Source organism: Protopterus annectens, chromosome 10.part0 (genome assembly GCF_019279795.1).
Source record: "Protopterus annectens isolate FY-2018-M chromosome 10.part0, PAN1.0, whole genome shotgun sequence".
In the NCBI taxonomy this organism is placed as follows: domain Eukaryota; kingdom Metazoa; phylum Chordata; order Ceratodontiformes; family Protopteridae; genus Protopterus; species Protopterus annectens.
Window position 1 is genome coordinate 879,594,775 of NC_056744.1, and position 26,439 is coordinate 879,621,213.

Sequence of the window (26,439 nt, forward strand, 5' to 3'; positions counted from 1 at the left end):
ACAGGTTAGTAACCATTTTTTAAAATGTGGCTATGATGCACTGGAGGCTTCATTTAGATCAGCCATGACTGGCACAGTAATAAGAAGGCATGCATGGTTGAAAGAACAGGTCTTACCGGATCATGTTAAAGCTAAGCTATTGGATGCTCCTATGGATAAGGCCAGTCTATTTGGGGAACATGCCCAGCAGGTAATGAAGAAAATGGAAGAGAAGGCAAAATCTGTACAAACAGTTAAAGATTTCTTACAGGTTCAGCCCCCAAGGTTTAGCAGGAACTGGCCTGCCAAAAATTGGTCCTTTCCTGACTCCACAAGATCACAAAGGGGCAGGAACAGACGCTCTAGGGGCAGAAATCAATCCAGAGGAGGTGCCTACAGAGGACGACAGTGGCAAGGCAATAACCGAGGCACAGACACAACCACTGCCACTGCAACAGGACAATCACAGTGACTTAGCTCTGATTCCGCTTACCAGGGAGCAAAGAGCAGCACCATTAGGCGGAAAGTTAGCCTTATTCTCGAAAAATTGGCACTATATCACAAAAGACAAGTGGATTTTGCAAACCATAGACCAAGGCTACCGGTTCCACTTCCACACTTTACCAGTAAAAAGAGGAATGCCAAACCTGCCCCCAAATCAAAAAATAGAAGCCCTGCACCAGATAGCGGAATTAATAAATATGAGAGCTGTGGAAAGAGTACCAATAACAGAACAGGGCAAAGGATTCTACTCCAGACTCTTCCTAGTACCAAGAAAAGAAAAACTGGAGACCTATTCTCGACCTGTCCATCTTAAACACATACATCATCGTCCCAAAATTCAAAATGCTGACCCTACAGCAACTTCTTCCCATGCTGGGCAAGGAGTGTTGGCTGGTAACTCTAGATCTCAAGGAGGCATACCTGCACGTCCCCATTCGACCAAATTGCAGAAGATACCTCAGATTTCTTGCAGGATCAGAGCATTATCAATTCTCAGCATTGCCCTTTGGCTTATCTACTGCGCCCAGAGTATTCACAAAATGCCTGGCATCAGTAATCGCTCACAGCAGAGTACAGGGAATCCAAATTTACCCATACCTGGACGACTGCCTGTTACAAGCGGACAACAAGAGCAAGCTGACAACAGATTTACAAAGGGTCATTTACTTGCTTCAAGCCCTGGGATACACAGTCAATTTACAAAAGTCAAGGCTGATACCATCCCAGACAAGAACCTTCTTAGGCGGAATTGGACACAGTAAAACAGGTGGCATTCCTAACTGCAGAAAAACAAAAAAAGCTCCCTCTTTACTTCTTGGCATTAACAAAGCAGAACAAACTAACAGCAAGGAAAGTCCTGCAGGCCTTGGGCTTCATGGCATCATGCATAATCTTGGTCCCACATGCCAGACTGCATATGAGAAAGTTACAGTGGTACCTAAAGAATTTATGGTCTCAACACAGGCACAGCTTAGAAACAGAAATACCACTAATCCCATGCTTAAAACAGGAGTTCCTATGGTGGGCTCGGGCATGCCAGTCAAACCCAGGCTTACCCTTCCACAAATCTCCAGCAAACCAAACCATCACAACGGACGCCTCAGACCTAGGATGGGGGGCACACATGCTGGACAAATGCGTACAAGGACTGTGGACTCAGGACCAGCTGCACTTGCACATAAACCAAAAAGAAATGCTGGCAGTAAAACTGGCAATCCTAAAATTCAGACCATTCCTCAAAGAAGGCCATTTGATGATAAGGACAGACAACACCACAGTCATGTGGTACATCAACAAACAGGGAGGCACTCATTCTTACCCCCTATGCAGAATGACTTTGGACCTTTGGAATCTGGCTCTCAGCTACAACATCCAGTTACAGGCAATATTTGTTCCGGAAAAAGAGAACACCCTAGCAGACATTTTAAGCAGAACCACCTCGGATGCTCACGAATGGATGCTACACCCGGACATCTTCAAGGCCATCACAAAGAAATGGGGAATGCCACAAATAGATCTATTCGCTTCCCCACAAAATCACCAGCTCAAAAAATTCTGCACAAGGACATTCCACCCACTTGCATGGAAGGTGGACTCTCTATCCTTCAGCTGGAAAGGCCTGACAGCATATGCATTTCCACCTCTTCCCTTGATGCACAAGGTACTACTGAAAATCAAGAGGAACGTCCAAGGATAACTCTGATAGCTCCGAACTGGCCAAGACAACACTGGTACCCATTGCTGAGGAGCATGTCTCGGGAGAAAATGTGGTCAATACCACTGATGCCCCTGATGTTAACTCAGAACAACTACAACATCATACATCCAAACCTAAAAACCTTGCAACTGACTGCCTGGAACATCACATAGCAGTAACTAACCCAGACCTTTCACAAAGGGTTAAAGACATTATCCTTGAAGCCCAGACCTTCAACAAGAAGGAACTATGCAGGAAAATGGAAAAGGTTAGTCATTTGGAGTACTGAAAGAGGAAAAGATGTGTCGAACATAGATATTGCTAACATTCTGGAGTACTTGGCAGAGCTTCTACATACAGGCCTGTCCTATTCCTCCATCAAGATACATGCATCAGCTATTTCAGCAGAATACAGCTTTGATCCTCCTGTCTTTTCACATCCTCTACTCAGGCAGTTCCTCAGAGGGATCAAGAATGTAAAACCTCCTAGGAAACCACCATTGCCAGCATGGGACTTGAATTTTGTACTAGAAAAGTTGACACTCCCGCCGTTTGAACCAGCAGCAACAGCAGATCTACAACACCTGTCATGGAAAACTGCTTTCCTACTGGCTATTACTTCAGCAAGGAGAGTTTCGGAACTACAGGCCTTAATGGCAGTGCAACCCTTCCTAAGCTTCCATCAAGATAGGGTGTCCATGAGAACTAATCCTACATTTATGCCTAAGGTGGTATCCAGAGTGTCTTTAAACCAGGCAATCCACCTACCTACCTTCTTTCCCAATCCACAAAACAGAGGTGAAAGAATAATGCATACCTTGGATGTACATAGACAGTTACGCTACTACCTGGACAGAACCAAAGATAACAGAAAAACTGACCAGCTCTTTGTAGCCTATGCAACAGGAAGGGAAGGAAAAGCAATTTCCAAACAGACAATCTCCAAATGGATAGGAAATTGCATTAGATTCTGTTGCTCCTACCATGGAAAACCAATTCCACAGAACATAAGACCTCATTCTACAAGGGCTACAGCCACTACCACAGCTTTCTTAAGAGGAGTGGCAACCAAGGACATTATTGAGGCGGCTACTTGGACCTCTGTGCATACATTTGCCAAGCATTATAATTTACCTCTATATTCTAGATCCCGAGCAGGGTTTGCCACTGCTGTACTGCAAGGGATCCTGACTACACCATAATTCTTATTCCTCCTCCCCTAGTTTGGCTATGGTATTCTACCCATTTGTTATGACTGCAGATGCATCCATGAAGGACATAGTACAGTTTTGTACCTACCATAAATGTAGATGTCCGAACTGGATAGCATCTGCAGTCAGGATTACCCCCCCTTTCCCCTCTGTGGTACTCCTAGGGTTTTTACCCCCCTAATAGCTAGCTGGGGGGGGGGGGGGAGTCTCTTATGGTGTATTTGTTTGTATATATGTACATACATGTTTATTTTTTGTGTTTGCCTTCTACTATTTTGGAAACATTGGCATTTATCCAAAATTTAGCTTTCCAAGAGGGCAATTGGCATCTGGGGCAAGAAACACTGAGGAAAATGGCGTCGGCTGATGCCTTTATACCCGAAGACCAGCAGAGATGACGTCGGGTGAAGTGCGACATCAGCCGAAGCCGGACCCAGACTTTGGAATCCGGCCGACCGAAGGGCTGCCTGACGACAGGACAACCCATTTGTTATGACTGCAGATGCTATCCAGTTCGGACATCTACATTTATGGTAGGTACAAAACTATACTTTCTATTTATTGTTGTGGTGAGGTTTAGCTCACTAGAGCGTGTGGCTCGCAGTGACTTGGATTTCTTTAGGTGGAGCATGTCCATCAATTCTGAGTTGGACATGGCTTTGTAAGTCAGGCAGTGATCACCTCTCGGCAAACAATATGCCACTGAGTACAGCTGGAGTTTTTTCAGTCGGGCTGCATAGGACATATGTTTGAGGCCAGTAATCCTCTTGGTGAGGTGCTTTTGTGGTCTTTCAAGCTGTTGGAAGTGTCTTGTGAGGTACTTCCCAAATGGGGCATTGTACTCTATGATGGGTCGGATGAGTGACAAGTAGTGGGGCACTATAACCTCTTTATTTCTAGATGCGAACCCCTTAGTAATTAGATGGGCCACATAGAAGGATTTCCTAACTACTTTGGCAATATGATTGTCAAAGAAGAGATTACTATCTACCTGGGTCCCCAGATCTCTTATTACCTCTTCTGTATTAAGGGGGCTGCCGCCTATGGGGGAATTCGTGGATGTTTTGTTTTTCCCAAAAGGGATGACTATGCATTTTTTGGCATTTAGCTTGAGGCCATGACTTTGACACCAGGTGTCTGTCTCAGTAAGGCCTTTTTGGAGGATGCCCGTGTCAGCCGGAGAGTCAGTTATGGCTCCCAGTTTGCAGTCATCGGCGAACTTGGTTAGCCATAGTCCTCCTGTGTTTGCCTGTACTTCTGAGAGATATATGTCGAACAGTAGAGGTCCCAGAACTGAGCCTTGTGGGACACCACTTGTGACTGGTTTAGAGTCAGACCTGGAGCTCGCTATTCTTACCGTGTGAGTTCTGTCTGTAAGCCAGTTGGCAACCCATCTTGTGACGTAGGGGTTTATTTTCAGGCTGGTGAGTTTTTCTATAATACCCACGTGAGGAATGGTGTCGAACGCCTTGGCGAGATCAAGGTAGGATGTGTTAACATCTTTCCCTTGTCTATGGCCTTGATAACTGTCTCAAAGAAGTCAACCAGGTTTAGTAGGCATAATCTGCCCTTAACAAAGCCGAACTGGGTCGGGTCAAGTGTTTGGAGGTTCCCAATGTCTTTGTTAATGAGTTCCATGATGATGCACTCCATAGCCTTGCAGACCAGGCTAGTCAGGCTTATGGAGCGATAGTTTCCAAGGTCAGTTGTGGCTCCTCCTTTGTGGAGCGGAATAACCATTGCTGTGCGCCATTCTATGGGCACGTAGCCTGTGGAGAGAGGCTGCAGTTGAACAGCTTGTTTAGATGGGGGGTTAGTTCATTCTTTTGTTCGTGCAAGACGCAGCCTGGGACACCATCTGGCCCCATTGATGCTGTGTTTTTGGCTTTTGAAAGGGCTGTTTTCACCTGTGCTTTTGTGATTTCCGGGACACAACACTTTTTTCGGTATTGTTGTGGGCCCTTTTGAAGGTGAGAGGGAGGTGAAGTTTGCACTGAATTTATCTGCCAGTATGTTGGCAATATCAGTAGGTTCAGTATATGTTGTGCTGTTTTACACTATCTCAGAGCATATCTGCGAGTTGCCACTTAAGATGTTAAGTTGTCTATCTCGCCTTCATTCTTGCTGGATGGGTTCGGAGCCGACCTCGGCTCCGACTCGGCCACTCTAAAAGCTCGAGAGTTGGTTCCACCGGCTCGAGGCTCCCCTTATATCCCACAATGCTAGGCGAGAGTTACCTCAGATCTCGTTTGCCGCTACAGTGATCGAGGTGTTGTTTTTCTACCGGCTTGTTGGTAAGTGTATTTTCAGTAAAGTTAGAATACTTAAACCTCTATATTTTTAAGTTTAACTACTTTTCCCTTAGTTTAGTGGATTTCTACCCCTGTTTTTCTTAAAATCCCGTTTCTTTCCCACAAGAACTTAAAAGTTCTCCCTCGGGCCTTCTGGCCTTCCCCCATTCCCTAGTGGTGTGTGTGTGTTGCTCTTAATTAAAACTTTTAGTTAATTGTTTTATTTTTGAGTTTTAAAATAAGATAAGTGTAATCAGTGTGTCTGACTGAGTGTGTGTGGTTACACTTTCCTTTCTAGGATGTCTAAAGACACAAAGGTCTCAGGCTTCAAGAAGTGTGATGCGTGCTGTCAGAAAATGTCTCTGACAGACGGTCACACTTCTTGTGTCTACTGCCTGGGGCCTTTGCACCTGCAGGACTCCTGTGCTGTATGCCATGGCTTCAGTCCCAGGGTCCTGCAGGAAAGAAAGAACAAGTTGATCCTAAGGGGTCTACTTAAGCCTGAGGATTCCCTTTCTGTCTCTGGGAAGCCCTCCAAGGCTTCTAGGTCCTCGGCTCCAGCTACTGAGCCGAGACCTAAGGCTTCTAAACCTACGTCTGCATCGGCTCCGGCTGGAGCCGATGAGTCTACAGCTTCTGTGGTTCCCTTGGCTCCGGCTGGAGCCGAGGTATTAGAAATCCCCTTGTCGGCTCTGACCAGACCTTCGGAGCCGACATCTAGGAAGAGATCTAGGTCACCATCCCTTGGCTCCGTTCATTCGGCTCCAGCATCTCCTTTGCTGTCTGAACGGAGCCATAAATCTCACTCCTCTAGGTCATCGAGGCTGTCGGATCATGACCTTCAGAGGGTAGTGAGTCGACTTCTTAAGTCCGAGGCACTGGCCCAAGTGCTTCAGAGCCCGACTCATCAGTCGATGCCTGCCCCTGTCCATCAATATGTTCCTCCTCCGACTCAGTTGAGCTCGGAGCTGGGGCGTTTCGGAACCGAGACTGTGGTAGCGTCGGAGCCGATACAGATGTCTTCGGCTCCGTCGTCGGCTCCGATTTCTTCTTTCGAGGAATCTCTGCGCCGGACTTCCCTCGTCGGCTCCGAGGGGGTGAGTGGCATCGGACCCTTGTCCGACCCCGCTCTTCCTCTCGGAGCTTCGGCGCTGGTGAGTTCGGCTCCGACATCGGCCTCTGAGCCATCACTGTCAGTGCCAAGGGAGGTTCTCAGCTTCTCGGAGCGGGGACCTCTGGCTCTGCCTGACAGGGGTGCGTTCGAGGTCATGCGGAGTGTGTTAGAGCCTGGCTCTACTCCACAGTCGGCTCCGTCCGCCCCTCCCTCTACGGTGCCTCAGGTCAAGTCGACTCACTCCCTCATCCCGGACCGCAGAGAGCCAGCTCCTCAGGAACCCCCTGTGGGGATCTCATCCTCTTCCGAGGCCTCTCCTGATTTGGCAGAAGAGCCCCCTCGGAAGAGGAAGTGTAAGAGGAAACACATTGACTCACCTGAGTCCATCACATCTGACACAGATTTAGAGGATTCCGAGGGTTCCCCCCATTCCCCTTCTGAAGATGTCTCTTTTGCAGACATTCTAGAAATCCTCAAGCAGAGGGGAAATTGGCCAGCCCTCAACCCTTCGGAGGATGAATCTGTGTACCTTGAGGCGTTTGGCTCTCGTCCTTCCACCTCCTGGGTGTCTCCCCCCTTTGACCCCCTCATGCAGGTGGTGGCTAAAAAGGCATGGACGGCTCCTAATTCAGTGGACCCCATTCCCAGGAGACCCTCAAAATTCATAACGGCACCAGCAGACAAACAGTTCTTGACAAAAGGAGTTTCTGTGGATGCTATGGTGGTGGCTGCTGCCACTAAGAAGGAACTAGCTGATCCTTCAGTACCTGTCCATCCACCTAACAAGGAATCTAGGTCCATGGACAGGTACGGGAAGCGGATGTTCTCGTCAGCGACATTTGCTATGCGTTCGCTGAACTACCTGTGCCATTTTACTCGTCTTCAAAGGGACTTGATTAAGGAAGCGAGTGACATGTTGAAGGACCCTACAGCTGCGGGTTTTCAAGATAAGATGAACACTCAGCTGGCTACCCTTAACTCCATAGCCAACTCCTCCATGCGCCTCCTTTCTTATGCGGCTGATGGAGCGAGCAGGGCCGCAGGGACAGGTGTGGCCTTACGTAGGCATGCCTGGATGCGGCTATACAATTTTGCGGACCCCTTCAAGACGTCTTTCACTAATTCCCCGTTTGATGGATCATCTCTCTTTGGTCCTCAAGTGAAAGAAACCTTGACTAGGTGCGAGACTGATGGCAAGACTCTTTCTGCCGTCGAGTCTGTTTTCTACTCCTTCTAGGCCTTACCCCAAAGGCCAGAAAAGTGGGAAAATGTGGTTCCGTAAACAATCTCAAGGGACTTCGCCTGACGACAGAGTCGGTTCCCGCCAGAGGCAGAGGCGGGAATAACAATGGTAGACGCCGCCTCGAGGCAGGGGGCTCCAGAACCAGGGCAATCGAGAAGCTTTCTCTGATAAGCCCTTTCAGCATCCCTGAGGTGTTGCCCGACTGCCCACCTTCGGAGGCAGTCGGGGGGAGATTGTCACTGTACCCAGAAGCCTGGCTATCCCTGACTCAAGACAAATGGGTACAGTCCGTCATTTCCGAAGGCTATTCTATTCCCTTTCTTCGCATTCCAAACCAATCAAAAAAATCCCTTCCAGATGTTCCACCGCTCAAAGGGATCTAGCGGTTTTGGAAATTTCAAAGCTGCTTGCACAAAGAGCAATTCAGCCAGTTCCAGCAGACCAGCAAGGATCCGGAATCTACTCAAGGTTCTTTTTAGTTCCAAAGAAAACAGGGGACTGGAGACCAATTTTGGATCTCAGTATCTTGAACAGATCAGTCAAGAAAACAAGATTTCGGATGGTCACGCTGCAGTCCATCCTTCCCCTATTGGGAAAAGGAAACTGGATGTGCTCTATAGACCTTCAGGATGCGTACTATCACATAAAATGAACAGGCGCTCCAGAAGATTCCTCCGCTTCAGGCTGGCAACCCGTCATTTTCAATTCAGGGCCCTGCCCTTTGGTCTCACCACTGCCCCCCAGGTGTTTACCAAATGCATGGCAGTGGTAGCTTCTCACCTGAGACGACAAGGATTCCAGGTGTTACCATATTTGGACGACTGGCTCCTCACAGCTCCCACCAAGCATCTCCTTCTGATGGCCAGAGATTACACCTTTCGCATTTGTCAAAAGTTAGGCATTTCAATAAATTGCGAAAAGTCTGTTTTGTCACCTTGTCGTACTATAACCTTCATAGGCGCAAATCTAGACACAGTAGACATGTCTGCGAGGCTAACAGATCAGAGAATAACAGACATACACAAACTGGTCTCACTCCTTTTCAACAACAACAGAATCAAAGCCAGGTTAGTTCTGAAAGTGTTGGGAATTATGGCGGCGGCCATACCTCTGCTTCCATTAGCCAGATTCCACATGCGAATCCTTCAATGGATGCTCTTTACACAATGGTCATACCAGCAACTTCCAATGTCCCACACCATTATGATCACGCAGGCGTGCAGGCATCATCTCATGTGGTGGATGTCTTCCCCTCAGCTCTTGTTGGGAAGACCCTTTGTTCCTCCCCCTCCGGTTGCTACTCTGACAACGGACGCCTCCCTGATCGGGTGGGGGGGGGCATTATCAGGGCAGGACGGTCCAGGGCACATGGCAACCAGACGAATGCCACTTGCACATAAATGTTCTGGAGATGAGAGCAGTGCTTTTAGCGTTGCAAGCCCTTCAAAACTCTCTTCCCTTAGGAACGATTGCAATCCAGACAGACAATATGTCTGTAGTGTGGTACATCAACAAACAAGGCGGAACCAGGTCCTACCCCCTGTGTCGAGAAGCACTCAGATTGTGGCAATGGGCGATTTCTTCTCAGTGGTTTCTGATAGCAACGCACATCCCGGGAAGTCCAATCAAATCGCGGACAAGTTGAGCAGAGCTATTCTCATGCCTCACGAGTGGTCTCTGAAGGACTCTGTTGTGAGAGAAATTTTTCTCAATTGGGGTCAGCCTTGCTGCGATCTTTTTGCTACTCCCCAAAACAGCAAGTGCAGAGATTATTTCACTCTATTCCCTTTACCAGGCCATCCCAGCAGAGACGCTCTAGTCCAAGTTTGGCCCCGGGGACTTCTGTATGCATTTCCTTCCCACTAATCTCTCAAGTGATACAGAAAGCTATCGCTCAGAAGGCCTCGTTGATCCTCATTGCTCCTTACTGGCCTCGACAGGTGTGGTTCCCCTTTCTACATCAATTTCTATTGAGCGACCTTGGCATCTGGACCTAGTTCCAGATCTTTTGATCCATCAGTCGGGTCAGTTTCATCCCTCCCCTCTCTGAACCTCACTGCTTGGTTCCTCCAATTCCAACCTTAGCCAGGCTTCCTCAATTATCTCACTCCGTTCGAGATATTTTGATAGCTTCCCATAAATCTTCCACTCGGAAGATTTATTTGAGTAAGTGGAAACGCTTCACATATTGGGCTCAAGGAAGGCACATAGATCCTTTCACTGCTTCCATCCAGATAGTCCTTGATTTTCTAGCTGAACTCTTCCATGCAGGTTCATCTCCTTCTACTCTTAAAGTTCAATTGGCAGCTATTTCTAACTTTCATGTGGGTATTTCTGAGTCTGCCTTAATGTCCCACAAACTTTGCAAGGCCTTTTTGAAAGGAGTTTTTCTTCTCAGACCTCCTATAAGAAATCCTCCTCCTCCATGGGACCTAAATTTAGTTCTGACTTCTTTAATTCTTTCCCCTTTCGAACCTGCAGCCTCCTGTTCTTTAAAATTGCTGTCATGGAAAACGCTCTTTCTGGTAGCTATTACTTCAGCTAGAAGAGTTTCGGAACTTCATGCACTCAGCTGTCGACCTCCTTATCTGTTGTTCCATAAGGACAGGGTATCCTTACGAACCAATCCGTCCTTTTTGCCTAAGGTAGCCTCGACGTCTAATCTAAATCAAAGCATTGACCTCCCTGTGTTTTTTCCAGAATATTCCAATAGGTCTGAACAAAAATTACACTGGCTAGATGTTCATCGTCAGTTAAGGTACTATTTGGATTGAACCAAACAATTCAGAAAATCTGACCAGCTGTTTGTCTCCTATGCAGAAGGCAGAAAGGGACTTTCAGTTTCAAAGGTATCATTGTCTAGATGGCTAACATCTCTGATTTCCCTTGTTTATGAAATTAGACACCAAAGGCTGCCTAACAAACCTAAGGCCCATTCCACCAGAGCTTTGGCTACTTCCATAGCCTTCCAAGACAGGCTGCCTATTGACACCATTTGTGCAGCGGCTACTTGGGCTACTCCTCACACTTTCATTTCTCATTATAAGTTGGATTTAGCTTCTAGGCATAGAGCTAACTTTGGTTCCACTGTTCTCAGGAGTCTGTTCCATTAGGCCACCGGGACAAGGTGCTAGGACGCGTCCCATCCAGCAAGAATGAAGGCGAGATAGACAACTTAACATATAGAAGTTATGTTCTTACCATAACGTTCCATGTTAGTTGTCTTCTTCTCGCCTTCTTCTTGCATCCCACCCTCCTTCCCCCTGGCCTGGACAGACCTAGAGGAGTTGTGATTGTGACCTCTCTTTCTACCACCTCTTTTCTTAGGCATATGCTATTGTGCATATTTCCTGGATCAGGATGTAGGTCACCCTGCTTTCTCCCTGTTGTTAGAGGTGGACTCTGTTTAGAGTTATTCTGTTACTATTATAAGCTGGGGTTAGCTTACAAACGAGATCTGAGGTAACTCTCGCCTAGCATTGTGGGATATAAGGGGAGCCTCGAGCCGGTGGAACCAACCCTCGAGCTTTTAGAGTGGCCGAGTCGGAGCCGAGGTCGGCTCCGAACCCATCCAGCAAGAAGAAGGCGAGAAGAAGACAACTAACATGGAGCGTTATGGTAAGAACATAACTTCTATTTTCTTGACATAAAGAAGGCTTTGTGGTTGTCTTTCGAATCCTTGGCTATTTTTCTTTCAAAGTTAGCCTTGGATGATTTTGAGGGACCTTAGTTTCTTACTGATACTGATCAGGGATGTCTTTCCTTCTTGGGATTTGCTTTTTTTCTGAACTAGTTTACTCCTTTTGTTGTATAACCTGTTTATGACAGGGGTCCACCAGACCGGTTCCCTTCTCTTAGGGGAGTGAGTGTTGGTTTTGCTAGGGATGGCACTATCGATGCATCCTTGTAGGTGCTCATAGAGTGCAATTGTAAAGGATTCTGCATCTTGGGCAGTGTTATCCTTTAGCGTGGGGGCTGAGAAACTTACCACCTTTGCCTTAAGTAAGGTGAAGTTTGCTTTAGAAAAGTTTTTCACTGTTTCCTTGTTTGGGGGGGGGGGGGTGTGTGGACATCCAGGGTGATTAGTTTATGGTCTGATCTAACCAGTGACGGGTTAACCTCCGGTACGGAGCACCTGTCGCCCATGTTGGTGATGACCAGGTCCAATATGTTGTGGCCTCTGGTAGGGGAGTTTACCAGCTGATCCAGGGCATTTGAGTTGATCAATTCTAGGAAGCGCTGAGCCTGGGAGTTTGTACTCAAGTAGTTTTCCCAGTTAATGGTAGGGTAATTGAAATCTCCCAAGATCAGGGTGTTCGGTAGGACCTTCACGTTTTCCAGTGTCTCCAGAAAGGTGGAGTGATGGTCCTTGGGTCATGGAGGGTGATCTGTAGCAGGCCACAATTTGCATTGCAGATTTGCTCAATGTTAGTTGCGCATGGATGATCTCAGAGGTATCATGCTGCGCCACTAACCTGAAGGTGTGGGTATCCTTGATGAATATGGATAACACCCCTCCTTTTGTGTTTTGATCTGTGTTCTCTGGCCGAAATGTGTGGTATGAGTTGCAGCCCAGTAGTGCTGGAGTACTCTCTGGAGCCTTGAGCCAGGTTTCAGTTACTGCACAGATGTCTGTGTTCTCCATACTTAGGAGTGCTTCGAGCGCATGCATTTTGAGATTTAAACTCCTGGCGTTGAGTAGCATAACCCTCAGTTTTTTATTGTGCTGTTTACAGAGGTGGTTTTGAATTTTGTGCCTTGCCTAAAAAAGGCACTATGGGGCAGCAAGAGCCTTGGCCAGTATTCGAAAGCTAAGGGGTGTTCGAAAGCCAAGGGGTGTCATTCTAAGGAGATCCAGTATCTGTCTGCTTGGGACAACATGGTCGACAGACTATGATGCTTTGCCAGAGATGGCCTGCACCTGTCGCCCATGGGATTCCGGATACTGGCTAAGGGTCTTGCCGCCCCTGTAGTGCCTTTTTTTAGACAAGTTTCAAATGTAACAGGAACAGGCAAGCAAAACCTGAGGGTAATGCTACTCAATGCTAGAAGTCTAAATCACAAAATGCACTCACTCAAAGCACTCCTTAAAGTGGAGAACATTGATACCTGTGCAGTGACTAAGACCTAGTTCAAGGCTCCAAAGAGCACCCCTGCACTACCAGGCTCTAACTCATACCACACTTTTTGACCACGTAACCTGGACCGGAACACCAAAGGCGGAGGTGTGCCCATATTCATTAAGGATATCCACACCTCCAGGCTAGTTGCTCAGCATAATGCATCCAAGGTTATCCAAGTGCAACTAACTCTGGGCAAAACTGCAATCCAAATTGTAGCTTGCTACAGATCCCCCATCATGCTCAAGGATTCCCACTCCTCTTTTCTTGATATACTGGAAAATATTAGGGTTCAAACACCCTAATAATGGGCAATTTCAACTACCCCACCATTAACTGGGAAAACTACTCGTGTACCAACTCCTTCTCTCAACGCTTTCTGTAATTCATAAATTCCAGAGTCCTGGATCAACTTATCCACACCCCCACCAAGGGCAACAATATCCTAGACCTAGTCATTACCAACATGATTGACCGGTGTTCCACACCCAAAGTCAACTCCTTGTTGGTCAGATCCGACCATAAGCTGATCACCCTAGATATCCACATCCCACCCCCACCACACATTAAGGAAACCATGGTAAAAAATTATTCCATAGCCATCTTCATGCTTCTTGAGACAGAAGTGGTGAACTACATGACACCCATGCAGACGGCCAATACAGTTATGACTGCTGAATCCTACACAAATGCACTCTATAAGCACTTATATGAGTGAATGCATCGTGCTGTCCTAAACAGAACCAAGAAGCTATCCTCCAAAAAAGGAAGCCAATCTGGTGGTCCCCTGCCATAAACAAACTGTACAACAGAAGGAAGAAACTGTTGCAAAAGAGAGTAAAATCCCATGAGTGGTGGAGCTCCCTGGCCAGCCTCAGTAAGACACTGAGATCCCTTATAAGAGCATCCAAAGCTAGCTGTGAAAATAAAATTGCCACTGATGCTAAGGACAACCACAAAGCATTCTATACATATGTCAATAATCTCAATGGCATCACCCAGATCTGCTCTGAGTTACAGCACAACTGCATGAAAATTACAGAACCAACTGATATTGCCAACATTCTGGCAGATAGGTTCAGTGCTAACTTTACCACCCTCTCACACCCTAAAGGGCCCATATCTATACAGGAAGAATGCAGAGTCCCTGTAATCACAACTACACAGGTAAAAGCTGCACTCTCTAAAGCCAAAAACACAGCATCCATGGGACTGGACAACATCCCAGGTTGCATTTTACACGAACTTCAGAACGAACTGGCTCCCCACCTAAGCACCATGTTCAGTCATAGCCTCACATCAGGCTTTGTGTCCACTGAATGGGGCACAGCAACAGTTATCCCACTCCACAAAGGGGGAGCCACCACTGATCCCTGGAACTATCGTCCTATTAGCCTGATTATCTTGGTCTTGAAGGCCATGGAACGTATAGGTTCATAGGTAGGTACTAGGCTTACGGCCCTGGGACCTTTACAAGCCCAGCCAAAAAAGTACCCTAGATTTTGCCACCCAAGAAAATTATTTTCCTGTGCCACTGTCCAGCAGAGCCACAGAGGTGATCCCCGGGGAGAATTTCTTAGTTCCCATCCAATCATCAAGATTTTTTTTGAAGAGTGCTAATGAAGAGCTTTGTTTGATATAGATAGGTAGTTTATTCCAGAGTATGGGAAGTCTCTGGGACAGGAATCTATTCCCTCCGGCATGTTCTGTTTATTGTGGTGACGAGGTTTAGGTCCCTAGAGCATGTAGCTCGGAGGGATTGGGATTTCTTTAAGTGGAGCATGTCCAAATGCTCTGGGTTTGGCATAGCTTTGTATGTTAGGCAGAGATCACCTCTGAGTAGGCGATATGCGGCGGAGTAAAGCTGGAGTTTTTTGAGACCGTCTGCGTAGGGCATCTGTTTGAGGCCGGTAATCCTATGTATTTCTGTGGCCTTTCCAGTTGTTATAGATGTCTTGTGAGGTACATATCAAAAGGGGCGTTGTACTCTATAATGGGTCTAATGAGTGGATGAGTAGAGGGGAACAATGACCTCTTTTTTTTTTTTTCTGGATGAGAAACATTTTGTGATGAGGTGTGCCACGTAGGATTTCCTGACTACTGTGGTGATCTGATTATCAAAGGAGAGAATACTGTCCACCTGTGTCCCAAGGTCTCTTATCACACTTTTGGTGTTAAGTATACTACCTCCTATGTTGTAGTTCATGGGTACAAAGTTTTTACCAAAGGGGATGACAGTGCACTTTTTGGCATTGAGCTTGAGGCCATGGCTTACCAGGCATATGTCTCAGTGAGGCCCTTTTATAGGATGTCCACATCATTAGAAGTTTAGATTATGGCTCCTAGTTTACAGTCATCTGCGAACTTCATTAGCCAAAGACCACCTGTGTTAGCTTGTACTTCAGAGAAGTAGATGCCAAACAGGAGAGGACCCAGGACTGAACCCTGTGGTACTCCACTTGTCACTGGTCTGAAGTCAGATTTGGAGTCTGCTACTTTCACAGTGTGGGTTCTGTCAGTGAGCCAGTTGCCAACCCATCTTGTGACACAGGGATTTATACCTAGTTTAGTGAGTTTATCTATAATTCCAGAGTGGGGGATGGTGTTGAAAGCCTTGGCAAGATCTAGATAGGCTGTGTGAACCACCTTACCCTTGTCTATGGCTTTGGTGACTGCTTCAAAGAAGTTTGTCAGGTTTAGGAGACATGATCTGCCTTTTACAAACCTGAACTGGGTGGAGTCCAGAGTTTGGAGATTACCAATGTCTTTGTTTATAAGTTCCATGATGATACGTTCCATGGCCTTGCAGACCAGGCTCGTCAGGCTAATGGGGTGATACTTCCCAGGGTCCATGGTGGCTCACCCCTTGTGGAGTGGGATAACCGTCGCTGTGTGCCATTTAGCAGTCACAAAGCCTGCGGTGAGGCTATGATTGGGAAAAAAAATAAACAGCCTCTGCAAGGCTCGAACCCAGGACCCTGCACACCGTAGCCAAAGTAATTTACCACTAAGCCCTGTCAGATATCATCATGGAACTCATAAACAAAGACAGTGGTAACCTCCAAACTCTGGACCCCGCCCAGTTCGGGTTTGTGAAAGGCAGATCATGCATCCTGAACCTAATCGAGTTCTCTGAGGCAGTCGATAAGGCTAAGGTGGTTCACACAGCCTATCTTGACCTCGCCAAGGCTTTTTACACCATCCCCCATTCTGGAATTATAGCTAAACTAGGTATAAAACCCTATGTCACAAGATGGGTTGCCAACTGACTCACTGACAGAACCCACACTGTAAAAGTTGCAAACTCCAAATCTGACATCAAACCAGTGACAAGTGGAGTATCGCAAGGTTCAGTCCTGGGACCTCACCTGTTGGGTATCTACTTCTCTGAAGTACAGGCCAACACAGAAGGCCTCTGGCTAACGAAGTTCTCAGATGACTGCAAACTAGGAGCCATAGTCAAGTCCCCAAATGATGTGGACATCCTACAGAAGGGCTTTGCTGAGACAGATGCTTGGTGTTAGAGCCATGGCCTCAAGCTCAATGCCAAAAAGTGCATTTTCTTCCCCTTTGGTAAAAACTCTGTATCCGTGAGCTACCCACATAGATGGTAGTCTAATTAACACCGAATGTGTGATGAGACCTTGGGTCCCAGGTGGACAGTAGTCTCGCCTTTGATAATCACATTGCCACAGTAGTCAGGAAGTCCTACGTGGCACACCTCATCACAAAAGGGTTCTCATCCAGGAAAAAGAGGTCATTGTTCCCCTTTACTTGACACTCATTAGACCCATTATAGAGTACAACGCCCCTTTTGGAATGTTCCTCACAAGACATTTGCAGCAGCTGGAAAGGCAGCAGACATACCTCACAAAGAGGATTACTGGCCTCAAATAGATGCCCTACACTGACCATCTAAAAAAAACTTCAGCTTTACTCCATAGCATATCGCCTACGCCGAGGTGATTTCTGCCTAACATATAAAGCTATGTCAGACCCAGAGCTGTTGGACATGCTACACCTAAAGAAATCCCAATCCCTCTGAGCTACACGCTCTAGGGACCTAAGCCTTGTCACCACAATAAACAGGACATGCTGGAGAGAGAGATTCCTGTCCCAGAGACTTCCCATACTCTGGAACAAGCTACCCATCCATGTCAAGCAAAGTTCCTCATTAGCACTTTTTAAGAAAAATCTTTGAGTGGATGGGAGATGGGAAAATATACCCCGGGAATCACTTCTGTGGCTCTGCTCAATGGTGGCACAGAAAAATAACTTTCTTGGGTGGCATAAGCCAGGGAAACTTGTTGGCTAGGCTTACTTAGGCCCTTAGGCCGATAGCCTGGTATGTACCTATGAACCTATTATTAGACTAAATACAATATTATATAGCATTGAAATGTGCTGACAAAAGGGTGACAGTTCAATATTTACCCATAAAGCAAATGTTGGAGTGGAAAAGTTCATAGTGGATAAAGAGGAGGAGGGGAAGAGAAGAAAGAGTGAGGAAAAAGTATTTGTTAGAAGTAATAATAAGGGTAGATATGGGAGGCAGGAGAAAAAATGAGTAGAAACAACATTACAAGTAAGAGAAATGAAACCAAGGAAAAGAAGAAATAACATGGACAACAAAATTTACTGTGTGTGTGTAAGTGTGGTGTAAAAGAACTATAAAGCAAATCTGCACTGATACCTGCTTGCTGCCCTGCTGAGGGGGACACTTGTGCAAGTGCAGTGGACTGGCTCCAGTAGGAAGGGATGGCAGCATAACTCTCAACTGTATAGAACAAGAAATCTGGACAAGGCCATAAATAATAGGGGACAATTTATAAATATTGCTCTTACAAACTTAGAAAGTTGATAAACAGGTTTTGCATTAGAGTGAATTTTCTTAAAGATATGAAGTCTGAATATCAAATGCCTGTCAACTTTCTGACTTCAGTGTTCAAGGATTTGCCAGAAAACTGCAATTTTATGAAAAACAGACAAAAAAGCTGGACTTTCTGCAAAAATCTGTACTGTTGAGAGATATGGATGGGAGTCTTGAACCAACACCCATCAGTCATTTTCATTTGTTTGCCAAAGCCATTACAGCAGTGTTTTGCAGGGAGGTGGGAAAAGCCTTAAATTTGACTGGTATGTTGTGCGGGTGTGGGTAGCTGTGTTTGTGGAAGGTGGAGGTGTGCCTTTGTGTGGTGCGAATGTTATGGATTATGAAATGGAGAGATTAAGAGTAAAATTGTGCTCAGTGAAGTCTAGCAATTTCATCACTGCTTGATTCAGACGTATACATTCCCCTGGGTTTGTCAGTACTATGTTTGAGTGCATTGGTTTGGAGTAACGTTTCACTGCTACAGCTGCTGTTACTCTTTCAATACAAGTGCAAGTATCTTCTTTGGAAGTTTTCTCCAGGAGTCTGTTGCTGAGAGGATGAGAGATATTCTGCAGGTGTACAACTAAGACAAACTAGATAAAGCAATAGTAAGAAAAAGTACTAGGTCACATCAGAGGCTTGGTAGGTCATTGTTAAGAAACTGAGAACTGTTGTAAAATGTATCATTAAATACCATAAGTTCAGGTTATACTAAAAGAGAATAACTATGTAAAGATAACCATGTCAGCAGCCAAAATGCATTATAAGTTGAATATTTTACTGTGCACATTTTAAATGGATAGACTGGCCTAAACTCTGGACTGATGCGTTTGCTTTTTTTTTTTTTTTTTTTTTTTTTATTCCTGGGAAATGCTATTCAGAAGTGAAGAGGCATAGAGACATACAAGGGAACAGATTTAGTGGCACACCAGGCTGTGATTTTTATTTATTTATTTATTTTTTGATGTCTATTGTCATGCAAAGCTGACTAAATAGTTGAATCTAGTAAAGCTGGAAATGTGACACACTAGCCCACTGAAGGAAGGGAGATGGGAGGAGTAACCTGGCCAGGAACTGAAACTTGCAAAACTGCTGCTTGTGAAAAGTCTATCTCAGTAATTTGTTAACACTTTTGCAAGTTTCTTTCCGAGAATGTGCAGTACATCAATAGGAACAACATTTGTAAAACTCAGCGCATACCAGTCAATGACACATGAGCTGCACAGACTCTCAAACTTGGCAGTTTTTTTCAGGTGTTCCATTCTAAGTGAATGGAAGTCTAGTCTGACAACAAATGGTAGGGCTATTTGTTCTCAGTCTGTGCATTATGGGACAGATTTAGCTTTTTAAAGGAATCACAATGTCTGCCCCATGAGGGCAGACAAGAGTAAAAACAAAATAAAATTAGGAATGAGTACTTATTTTGCTGCAGACAGCTTTGGGGGAGGTGTAGTAAATCATGCCAAGATAAAAAAAAAGTATATGTTTTCTTCATCATTTGCCCGTAGTGGTCCTTTAAGAAGTAATTCTATTCACTCTACTTTAAGTTGTGTTAGAACGTTGGTCACACTTTGATTTTGATATGTTGCGTGTTGCTTAATAAGCCAGTGTTCAGAGTAACAATGGTTATTTATTTCAGTTTAAGGACATTATTTCACTTATTGCATGCACATTTGCACTTGTACTTCCCATTTTAAAAGGGGAAAATGGGGTTGCTGATAAGTTTCTTAAACAGCAAGTTTTCAAGAGTATTGTTTCTCTTGCATTTGGTTAACTATTAAAAGAATCTTATTTTTATGTGTAGAAATGCATTTTCATAATTGATTTTGTGCTGTAATTTTAGGCTATCATCAGATGTGCCACACACCAACAATTGAATCCACTGTAATAAATTCAGATGAAAAGTGGCTCTGCCGGCAATGTGTTTTTGCAACAACCACAAAGGTACAAAGCTGAAAATAGAGTTTTGTCCCGGCTATATTGTTTTGATGAAATTACAAGTACATTGATAAGGATTATGTAGGAGAGAGATTGTGTTCTTAGCCATGCTTAGTTTGTTGGGTACAGCTGTGTGTCAGTTGCATGTCATAGTCAGGTTACTTGACTGTGACCATGTAATTTTATACTAGTTCCTTACTTGTATAATAGCCCAGTGTGTAGAAATTCCTGTGACAATAGCACTTGCGTTTTATTATTGTTAATAGCAACATAGAACCTTTTCAGTAAGTAGCATGCTCTGTATTAGTGTTAAGTATTAATAAATTTGAGTCACTACTGGTAGGTAAATAGTGTTGTGTAGCTTAAACTGAAAAGCATTTCAGATGCTTACTTCGTGAAGGTTGCTATAAATATATGCTAGTTTAACAGTTGAGTAATTAAGCAGCCTCATATTGTGTGTATGAAATCTGACAGTGTCTGTTCTTCCTTTAATGCTTATGCCAACTAGTGCTGAACCAACAGCTGTAGGAGAACTGTGCTTTTCAATTCACGGCCTGACATATTTTTACCTTGTATTTTAACCTTGCTCTTCATTTTCACGATAAGAAAGTTCATCTGCATCAGAAACTTGGACCATTCTATTTCCACCTGTTAATTTGCCACTTTATATGTTCTAATCTGAGAAAGTACTTAGACCCTGTAGAAGAGTTGCCTGCAGTAGCCAAGACGTGCAGAAATTATGTTGTACACAGATGGGAAGAAGTATCTACTCGCCATGACATCTGAGACAAGACCAGTGTTTCTAGTATTGGAGATTTGCACATTGGTTAAGGTATTCACCTCATACCAACAAGGTACCAGGTTTGATTCTCACCTTTGAGGGATGTTGGCTAAACTTGGAATGGCCCACAAAAGCAGCTAGTGTAATACTTATCTATGCACCTATGAACTGCATTTATAAGCAGTATTGCAAGTCTAATTTTTCACATCTTGTAAATGTGCTTTCACAACCATATTTGCGGGTCTCGTTTTTCTCATCCTGTCTTCCGATTAACTTTTTATAACTGTTGATTAAAAGTTATAACAAGTGGATAAGTTGAGAGGACATTAACATTTATAAACGACGCCTTCATAGGAAATGCCATTTTCATGTTAACAAACCACTGACAGATGGTAATAGAGCCTTAAGATTCCATGAAACCCAGGATGAAAATTGCTGTTATGTACTCTTCAATCATTTCTGGAATGGTTGCTAGTTTGGCATCTAGTTTACAAGTTGTCTTGATTTTCGGACCGGGACTTCCATTATTTCTTCAAGTGGAGGGGATCATTATACATTGATTATACTTCAGTCCATGCTTTCTTAGGGTTATCTTGGTAAAGATGTGGTTAAGCGTATATCATCTCCACTTTTCTCTTCAGTGATATTCATATAATTTTTCTGGAATCAGAATTATCTGTTGATCTATTTGTCATTGCAGTCATGACAATATTGTTTGTTAGCACTTACCCAGAAGAGCAGACATTTAAACAATGTATTGTTTCCTTCATAAAATGTTCCAAGTTTGCTAAAACTTCTGTATGTTGTCAAGATTTCTCTTCCATTGCTCTTGGGCTATGAGACTTTTTCTTATTGGAGCAAGATGCTGATAGTGGTGTGGTAATTAAACTAGTCAAAAGTCTAACTTCACTGCCTGCAATTATTACTGCTTTAACTACATGCTTGCTGCTAACAGTGACATCTCAGTTGATTTGCTATAGCTTGCTACTGATTTATCTGTATACCGTAACATTTTGAGTAAAGACCTTGGAAACTTATATTTTTTTTGTAGTACCACAGCAAATCCTCACTCCAAAGGTATTTATGTTGAGGGTCCCTGTCTTATTTCGTATATGAAAGAGTATGCTTTTCATTTCATTTTGCCCTATTTCTTTGTGATTCTTAATGCATTGTTTTATGATCACTCCCCATGGAGGATTTTTCATCGCACCATAATTCATCTCTGCTAGATATTAATTTGCCTTAACATAGATTCATTAACGCTTATCCTTTTCTAGATTTATCCTAATTTTCATTCTTCTCATTTTGATAATATTTTCTCATCCATACTTTTCTTATCTACTTTTGTTCCCCCTACCTCAGTGGGCTGCACCCCTTCAGTATTCTTCCATCTTCATTTCTTAATGTATCTCTCTGCTTTATTTTTATCACTTGACTTGTTAGAGTTGTCCACAATCATTTTTCAGCTTTGACCCTGTCACTACACAAAAAGCTAAGCTACACAACTTTGTCACTTTCTGTTTTTAAGTGACTCTCCCATCCTGTAATGTCTTACTGTAGGCATATGAAATCCTTATGTTAAAAGCCAGTAAATGCCCCTGTTATTTCCAGAGCAAACCACAACAGTCTTAATGTAATCACCTTCTAATTAACCACAGCAACAAAAACTATTATGCTATTTACAACCTCTCCAGAACTTCATCTACCTCTTAACATTACTGATAGCCACACCATCCTTGCCCTTGCTTCTGAACACAAATACCTAGGACTTGACCTTGATCTGTTTCTAACTTTTTAAAATCTATATATGCAAAATAACTAAACAGTACTATCTCAACTTAAGATGCTGCTATGGAATCTCCCATTTAAGGTCTTCTTCAGCCCACTTTTCCCATGCCAAAATGATGGCCTACCTAAACAGTGTTCCTCTGATTACTTTTTACTCAACACAGAATTCATGAAGTCTTCAGAGCATGGAAAATAAAATGTGCAGATTTGCCATCCTTGCTGATAGCATATCGCACCATCATAACCTCCAACGATGTCTGAAATGGCTTCCAGTCACTGAAAGATTAACTTGTCTCCTAGGTACTCTTATTCACAAAATACTAAGCAGTGTCTGTCGCATACCTTTGAGATGAAAAACTACCTCATCCAAGATGAGGTTTACTCCTTAACTTGTTACATCCGAGTGATGCGTCCAGGTGCATCTGCAGTTAACTCCTACTGACGTCTCTAGCTTTCAAATATTGATTGTTCATGTTTGCTTCAGTAATCCCAAAAGCCATGCTATGTAAAAGGTTTCATCTTAAAGCTTACTTGATGGCAAACTCACCTGCATTAATATTTGACCTCTGTCTAGTGCAGGTAAGTAGATATTAACTGTTTTTATGATATTAATTTATATAGATAAAATGTTCATTTTTTAAATATCTCCACAACCAAGTAAAACAGAACTCCATAGCCTCATATGAAAGCTGTCAGCTAGATGAATAACTTGCTGCTTGAGAGTATCTGTGCAACTTGAGTGGTTGCTGAGATATTTTAAGTTGTTTACAAAATATTACAAATGTAATAATTACTGTGTACTGTGATATATAAACTTTGGTTTAATACCTAGAACCTAAAGAGTAGTACTACTATAAAAACAGTTTGTGCTGAAGTTTTCTATTTATACTTCTTTCATAACCCATATTTGAAATGTAAGGACAGAATTTGATTCTATCAAAAGGCTTAGGCTCCACCCATTGGAAGTTACAGGGCAAACTTCCTGAGCTCAGTTGGAGTGAATGAGTTAAGAAGTATCCAGGAGAAAAATGTCACATTAAGCATATTGCCATATATAACAGTTAGTGAAGAACGTGCCTTTGTCTGACCAGGCCTGGCATTATTGAACAAACTTCCACCTGAATTAAGGGGCCTGGAAACTTTCACTGACTTCAAAAAAGGCCTTCTCCAAACACTTGCACAAGGAAACTGAGTTGAAGTGCTTTACAAACAATGGTTAACCTCACCATTTGCGATCAAACGGCATACTACCTCAAGCAAGACATTCATAGTTAAGTACTGGGCTGCTGCCATCGCTGGCCATTTTAAGCCTAGCCATTTTCCCTTTTTGTGATCGAAGTAACCTAATCACCTTATTGTTTTATTCTAACAGCATGCTGCCTCCAGCATGACTGTTACCCTGCTTGCTATTTTCAAAAGAAGCAGACCCACCTGCGCTTTGCATTTTCTTCTCTTGAGCTGCGTGGACGGTTACAGTTTCTGCTTTTAAGTGCTGGCACTGACTGCGCTGTTTTCCAAAAGGTTTATTTCATTGAAAACAGCAAGTATAGAGCATCTAGTAGCATTCTTAGGAGGAATTAAGATAATGCCCAGGTTTTCTCTGCATATAAATGCACTCGTACTGTGCCACTCTGCATACTTAAGTTATTAGTCAGATGCGGTAAGTTTGTCATATGACTTTTTTAAAGTGACATCTTCCCTGCAAACTTTTATAGGTTCATAGGATGATGCTAAGCTATTGGCCTGGAACCCTTTATAAGCCCTAGCCAAGAATTTCATCCTTGTTCCCACAAAGTTGACATCTGTTTACCCTGTCCAACAGGGACACAGGTGGGATCCCAGGGATGTATTTTCTGATGTCCTTCGTGTTTCACTGTTGCAGTCATCACATATGGGTTATCTGCTTGCAGTAGCCATCAGTCGGCCTGATTATCAAAGTCTTGGGTCCTGTGTCGGTTGCTGTCTTATCTTCTATGACGTCATGTAGTCAGGGGTATAAAGCATGCAGCCGACACCATTACATCAGTCTTTCTTGCCGTGCCTGAAATTTTCGTTTCAGAGTTTCAGATCCGAAGTCTTCAACTAAGCTAAGTACCCCATTGGGGATCCTTTTTCTTGTTCTAAACCGATGTCAGTAAAAGTCAATTGTATTTCTTGTGGAAAGCAAATACCTCAAAGATTTTCATTCGTACTGCATTCCTTGCTTAGGCCCAGACCACGACGTACCTCGCTGTCAGTTTTGTGCCTTATTCAAGCCTCATACTATTCGTCGTCTGTTCATTTATGCATCTAAATATTTTGGTACTCTGTTCAATTATCCAGAAATGGCTTCATTAAGCCACCCGACTACCGACATTTCCAAAAAACGCAGAGATAAAGACAGAGACGGACTGCATAGGTCCAAAGCTGCCAATGATGCTTCTCCTAAGCTAGTCACCAGTTCGCCGGTACTCAGTGTGTCGCTTTCACAGCCCCTGATACCCGCTACTTCAGATTTGCAGCCTCTACTGAGACCCATTCAGAGTCCGGTATGCCGCGAGATGCTTCTTCGACTGTGGAACCTGCGGATGTCTCTACCTTGGATGAGTCTGGAGCCGCTGTGCAGGCACCAGCTTCTGAGGGTGTATTCAGGCCTACTGACTTGCATATTAAATTGACACCATCTTCTTCAAGGCCTAAAACTTGATCCATGCCTAGAAAATCGACGCCCAGACCGCATGGTCAGGCCCCTATGCCTAAAAACAAAGAATGGCTGAAGATCTTATTACTCTAATCAGGGGAAGCCACCCTTCCCCCTCTGAGACCTAGCACTGATTTTCCTTCTGATTCTGCTTATCAGGATATGAAATTTCTGTTTTCTCTGATGACCAGGATTTGTCCTTGTCTACCTATGAGGATTCTGATGCAGAGGACTCCATTCCCTCTGGTTTTCCCTTCCAGAGGATTTCTCATTTGGTGAAACCTTGCATCCTCTTAGGGAGCATTTTCGCTGGGAAAGCCAGGATTACGCTCACTCCAAAAAGTAGCTTAGGGAATTCTTACTCCTGCCTCAACACAGGCTTTTAGCTATCCCTCCTGTACTGGACATTGTAGATGATGCCTTCTTGGAATCTAGCCTGGCCCCTGACTTTACCTGCTGCTCCCAGAAAACCTGATCAGTATTATCGGGTACCTGACTCTCAAGTTCCTCTTTAAAAATCCTACTGCAGATCCTGAGACCATTTCACAGGGACCCAAGGGCATTAAGGCTACTACTGCCAAAAATCATACCCACTCTGATAGAGATTCCAGGGTGCTGTATAGATTGGGAAAGAAGGTATACACTTCTGCAAACTTGGCCATTAAGGCCTTAAACTGCCAGTTTCATATGTTAAAGTATCAGCAGCATATTATTGGATTGCTTAAACAGAAAATGATGATGATTCCTGACTGTGCTGAAAATAAAGATTTACAGGATTTAATACATTCTGCTGAACAAGGTGGAAAACCTACTTTGCAATGTGGTTTTGATTCATTAGAGGCATCTTGCAGGGCTGCTGTCACTGGATCTGTGCTTAGAAGGCATGCTTGGCTTTAAGGAGCAATCTTTGCCAGATCATGTTAAAACTAAATTACTGGATGTTCCCTTAAACCAAGACCGCCTGTTTGGTAACAAAGCATAAGTACTTAAAAAGATGGAGGAAAAAGCTAAATCTATGCAAACTGTTAAAGATTTCCTGCAAGTATAGCCTCCCAGATTTAGTAGGCATTGGCCCTCTAAGAATTGGTCCTTTCCTGCCTCTTCCAGGTCTTCTCAGTCCAAACAGAGAACCAGCAGAACACCCAGGCTTCAGTCCCAACGTACTCACAGGCCTAAGCAGTGGGGGGCTCCCACTTCCAAATCAGGAAGTAGTAAGACTTC

At 44.2% G+C, this 26,439-nt stretch overlaps 1 protein-coding gene across 1 annotated transcript in view; it reads left to right on the top strand.

Annotated features, from left to right (window-relative positions):
* The window catches only part of MTF2 (metal response element binding transcription factor 2), a gene marked incomplete in the record, with an annotated part of 1,616,286 nt that overhangs the window by 252,228 nt on the left and 1,337,619 nt on the right, over positions 1 to 26,439 (top strand). Inside the window, 1 exon segment of the mRNA XM_044085679.1 lies at positions 19,875 to 19,975. Within this exon segment, the coding sequence (XP_043941614.1) occupies positions 19,875 to 19,975 (101 nt within the window).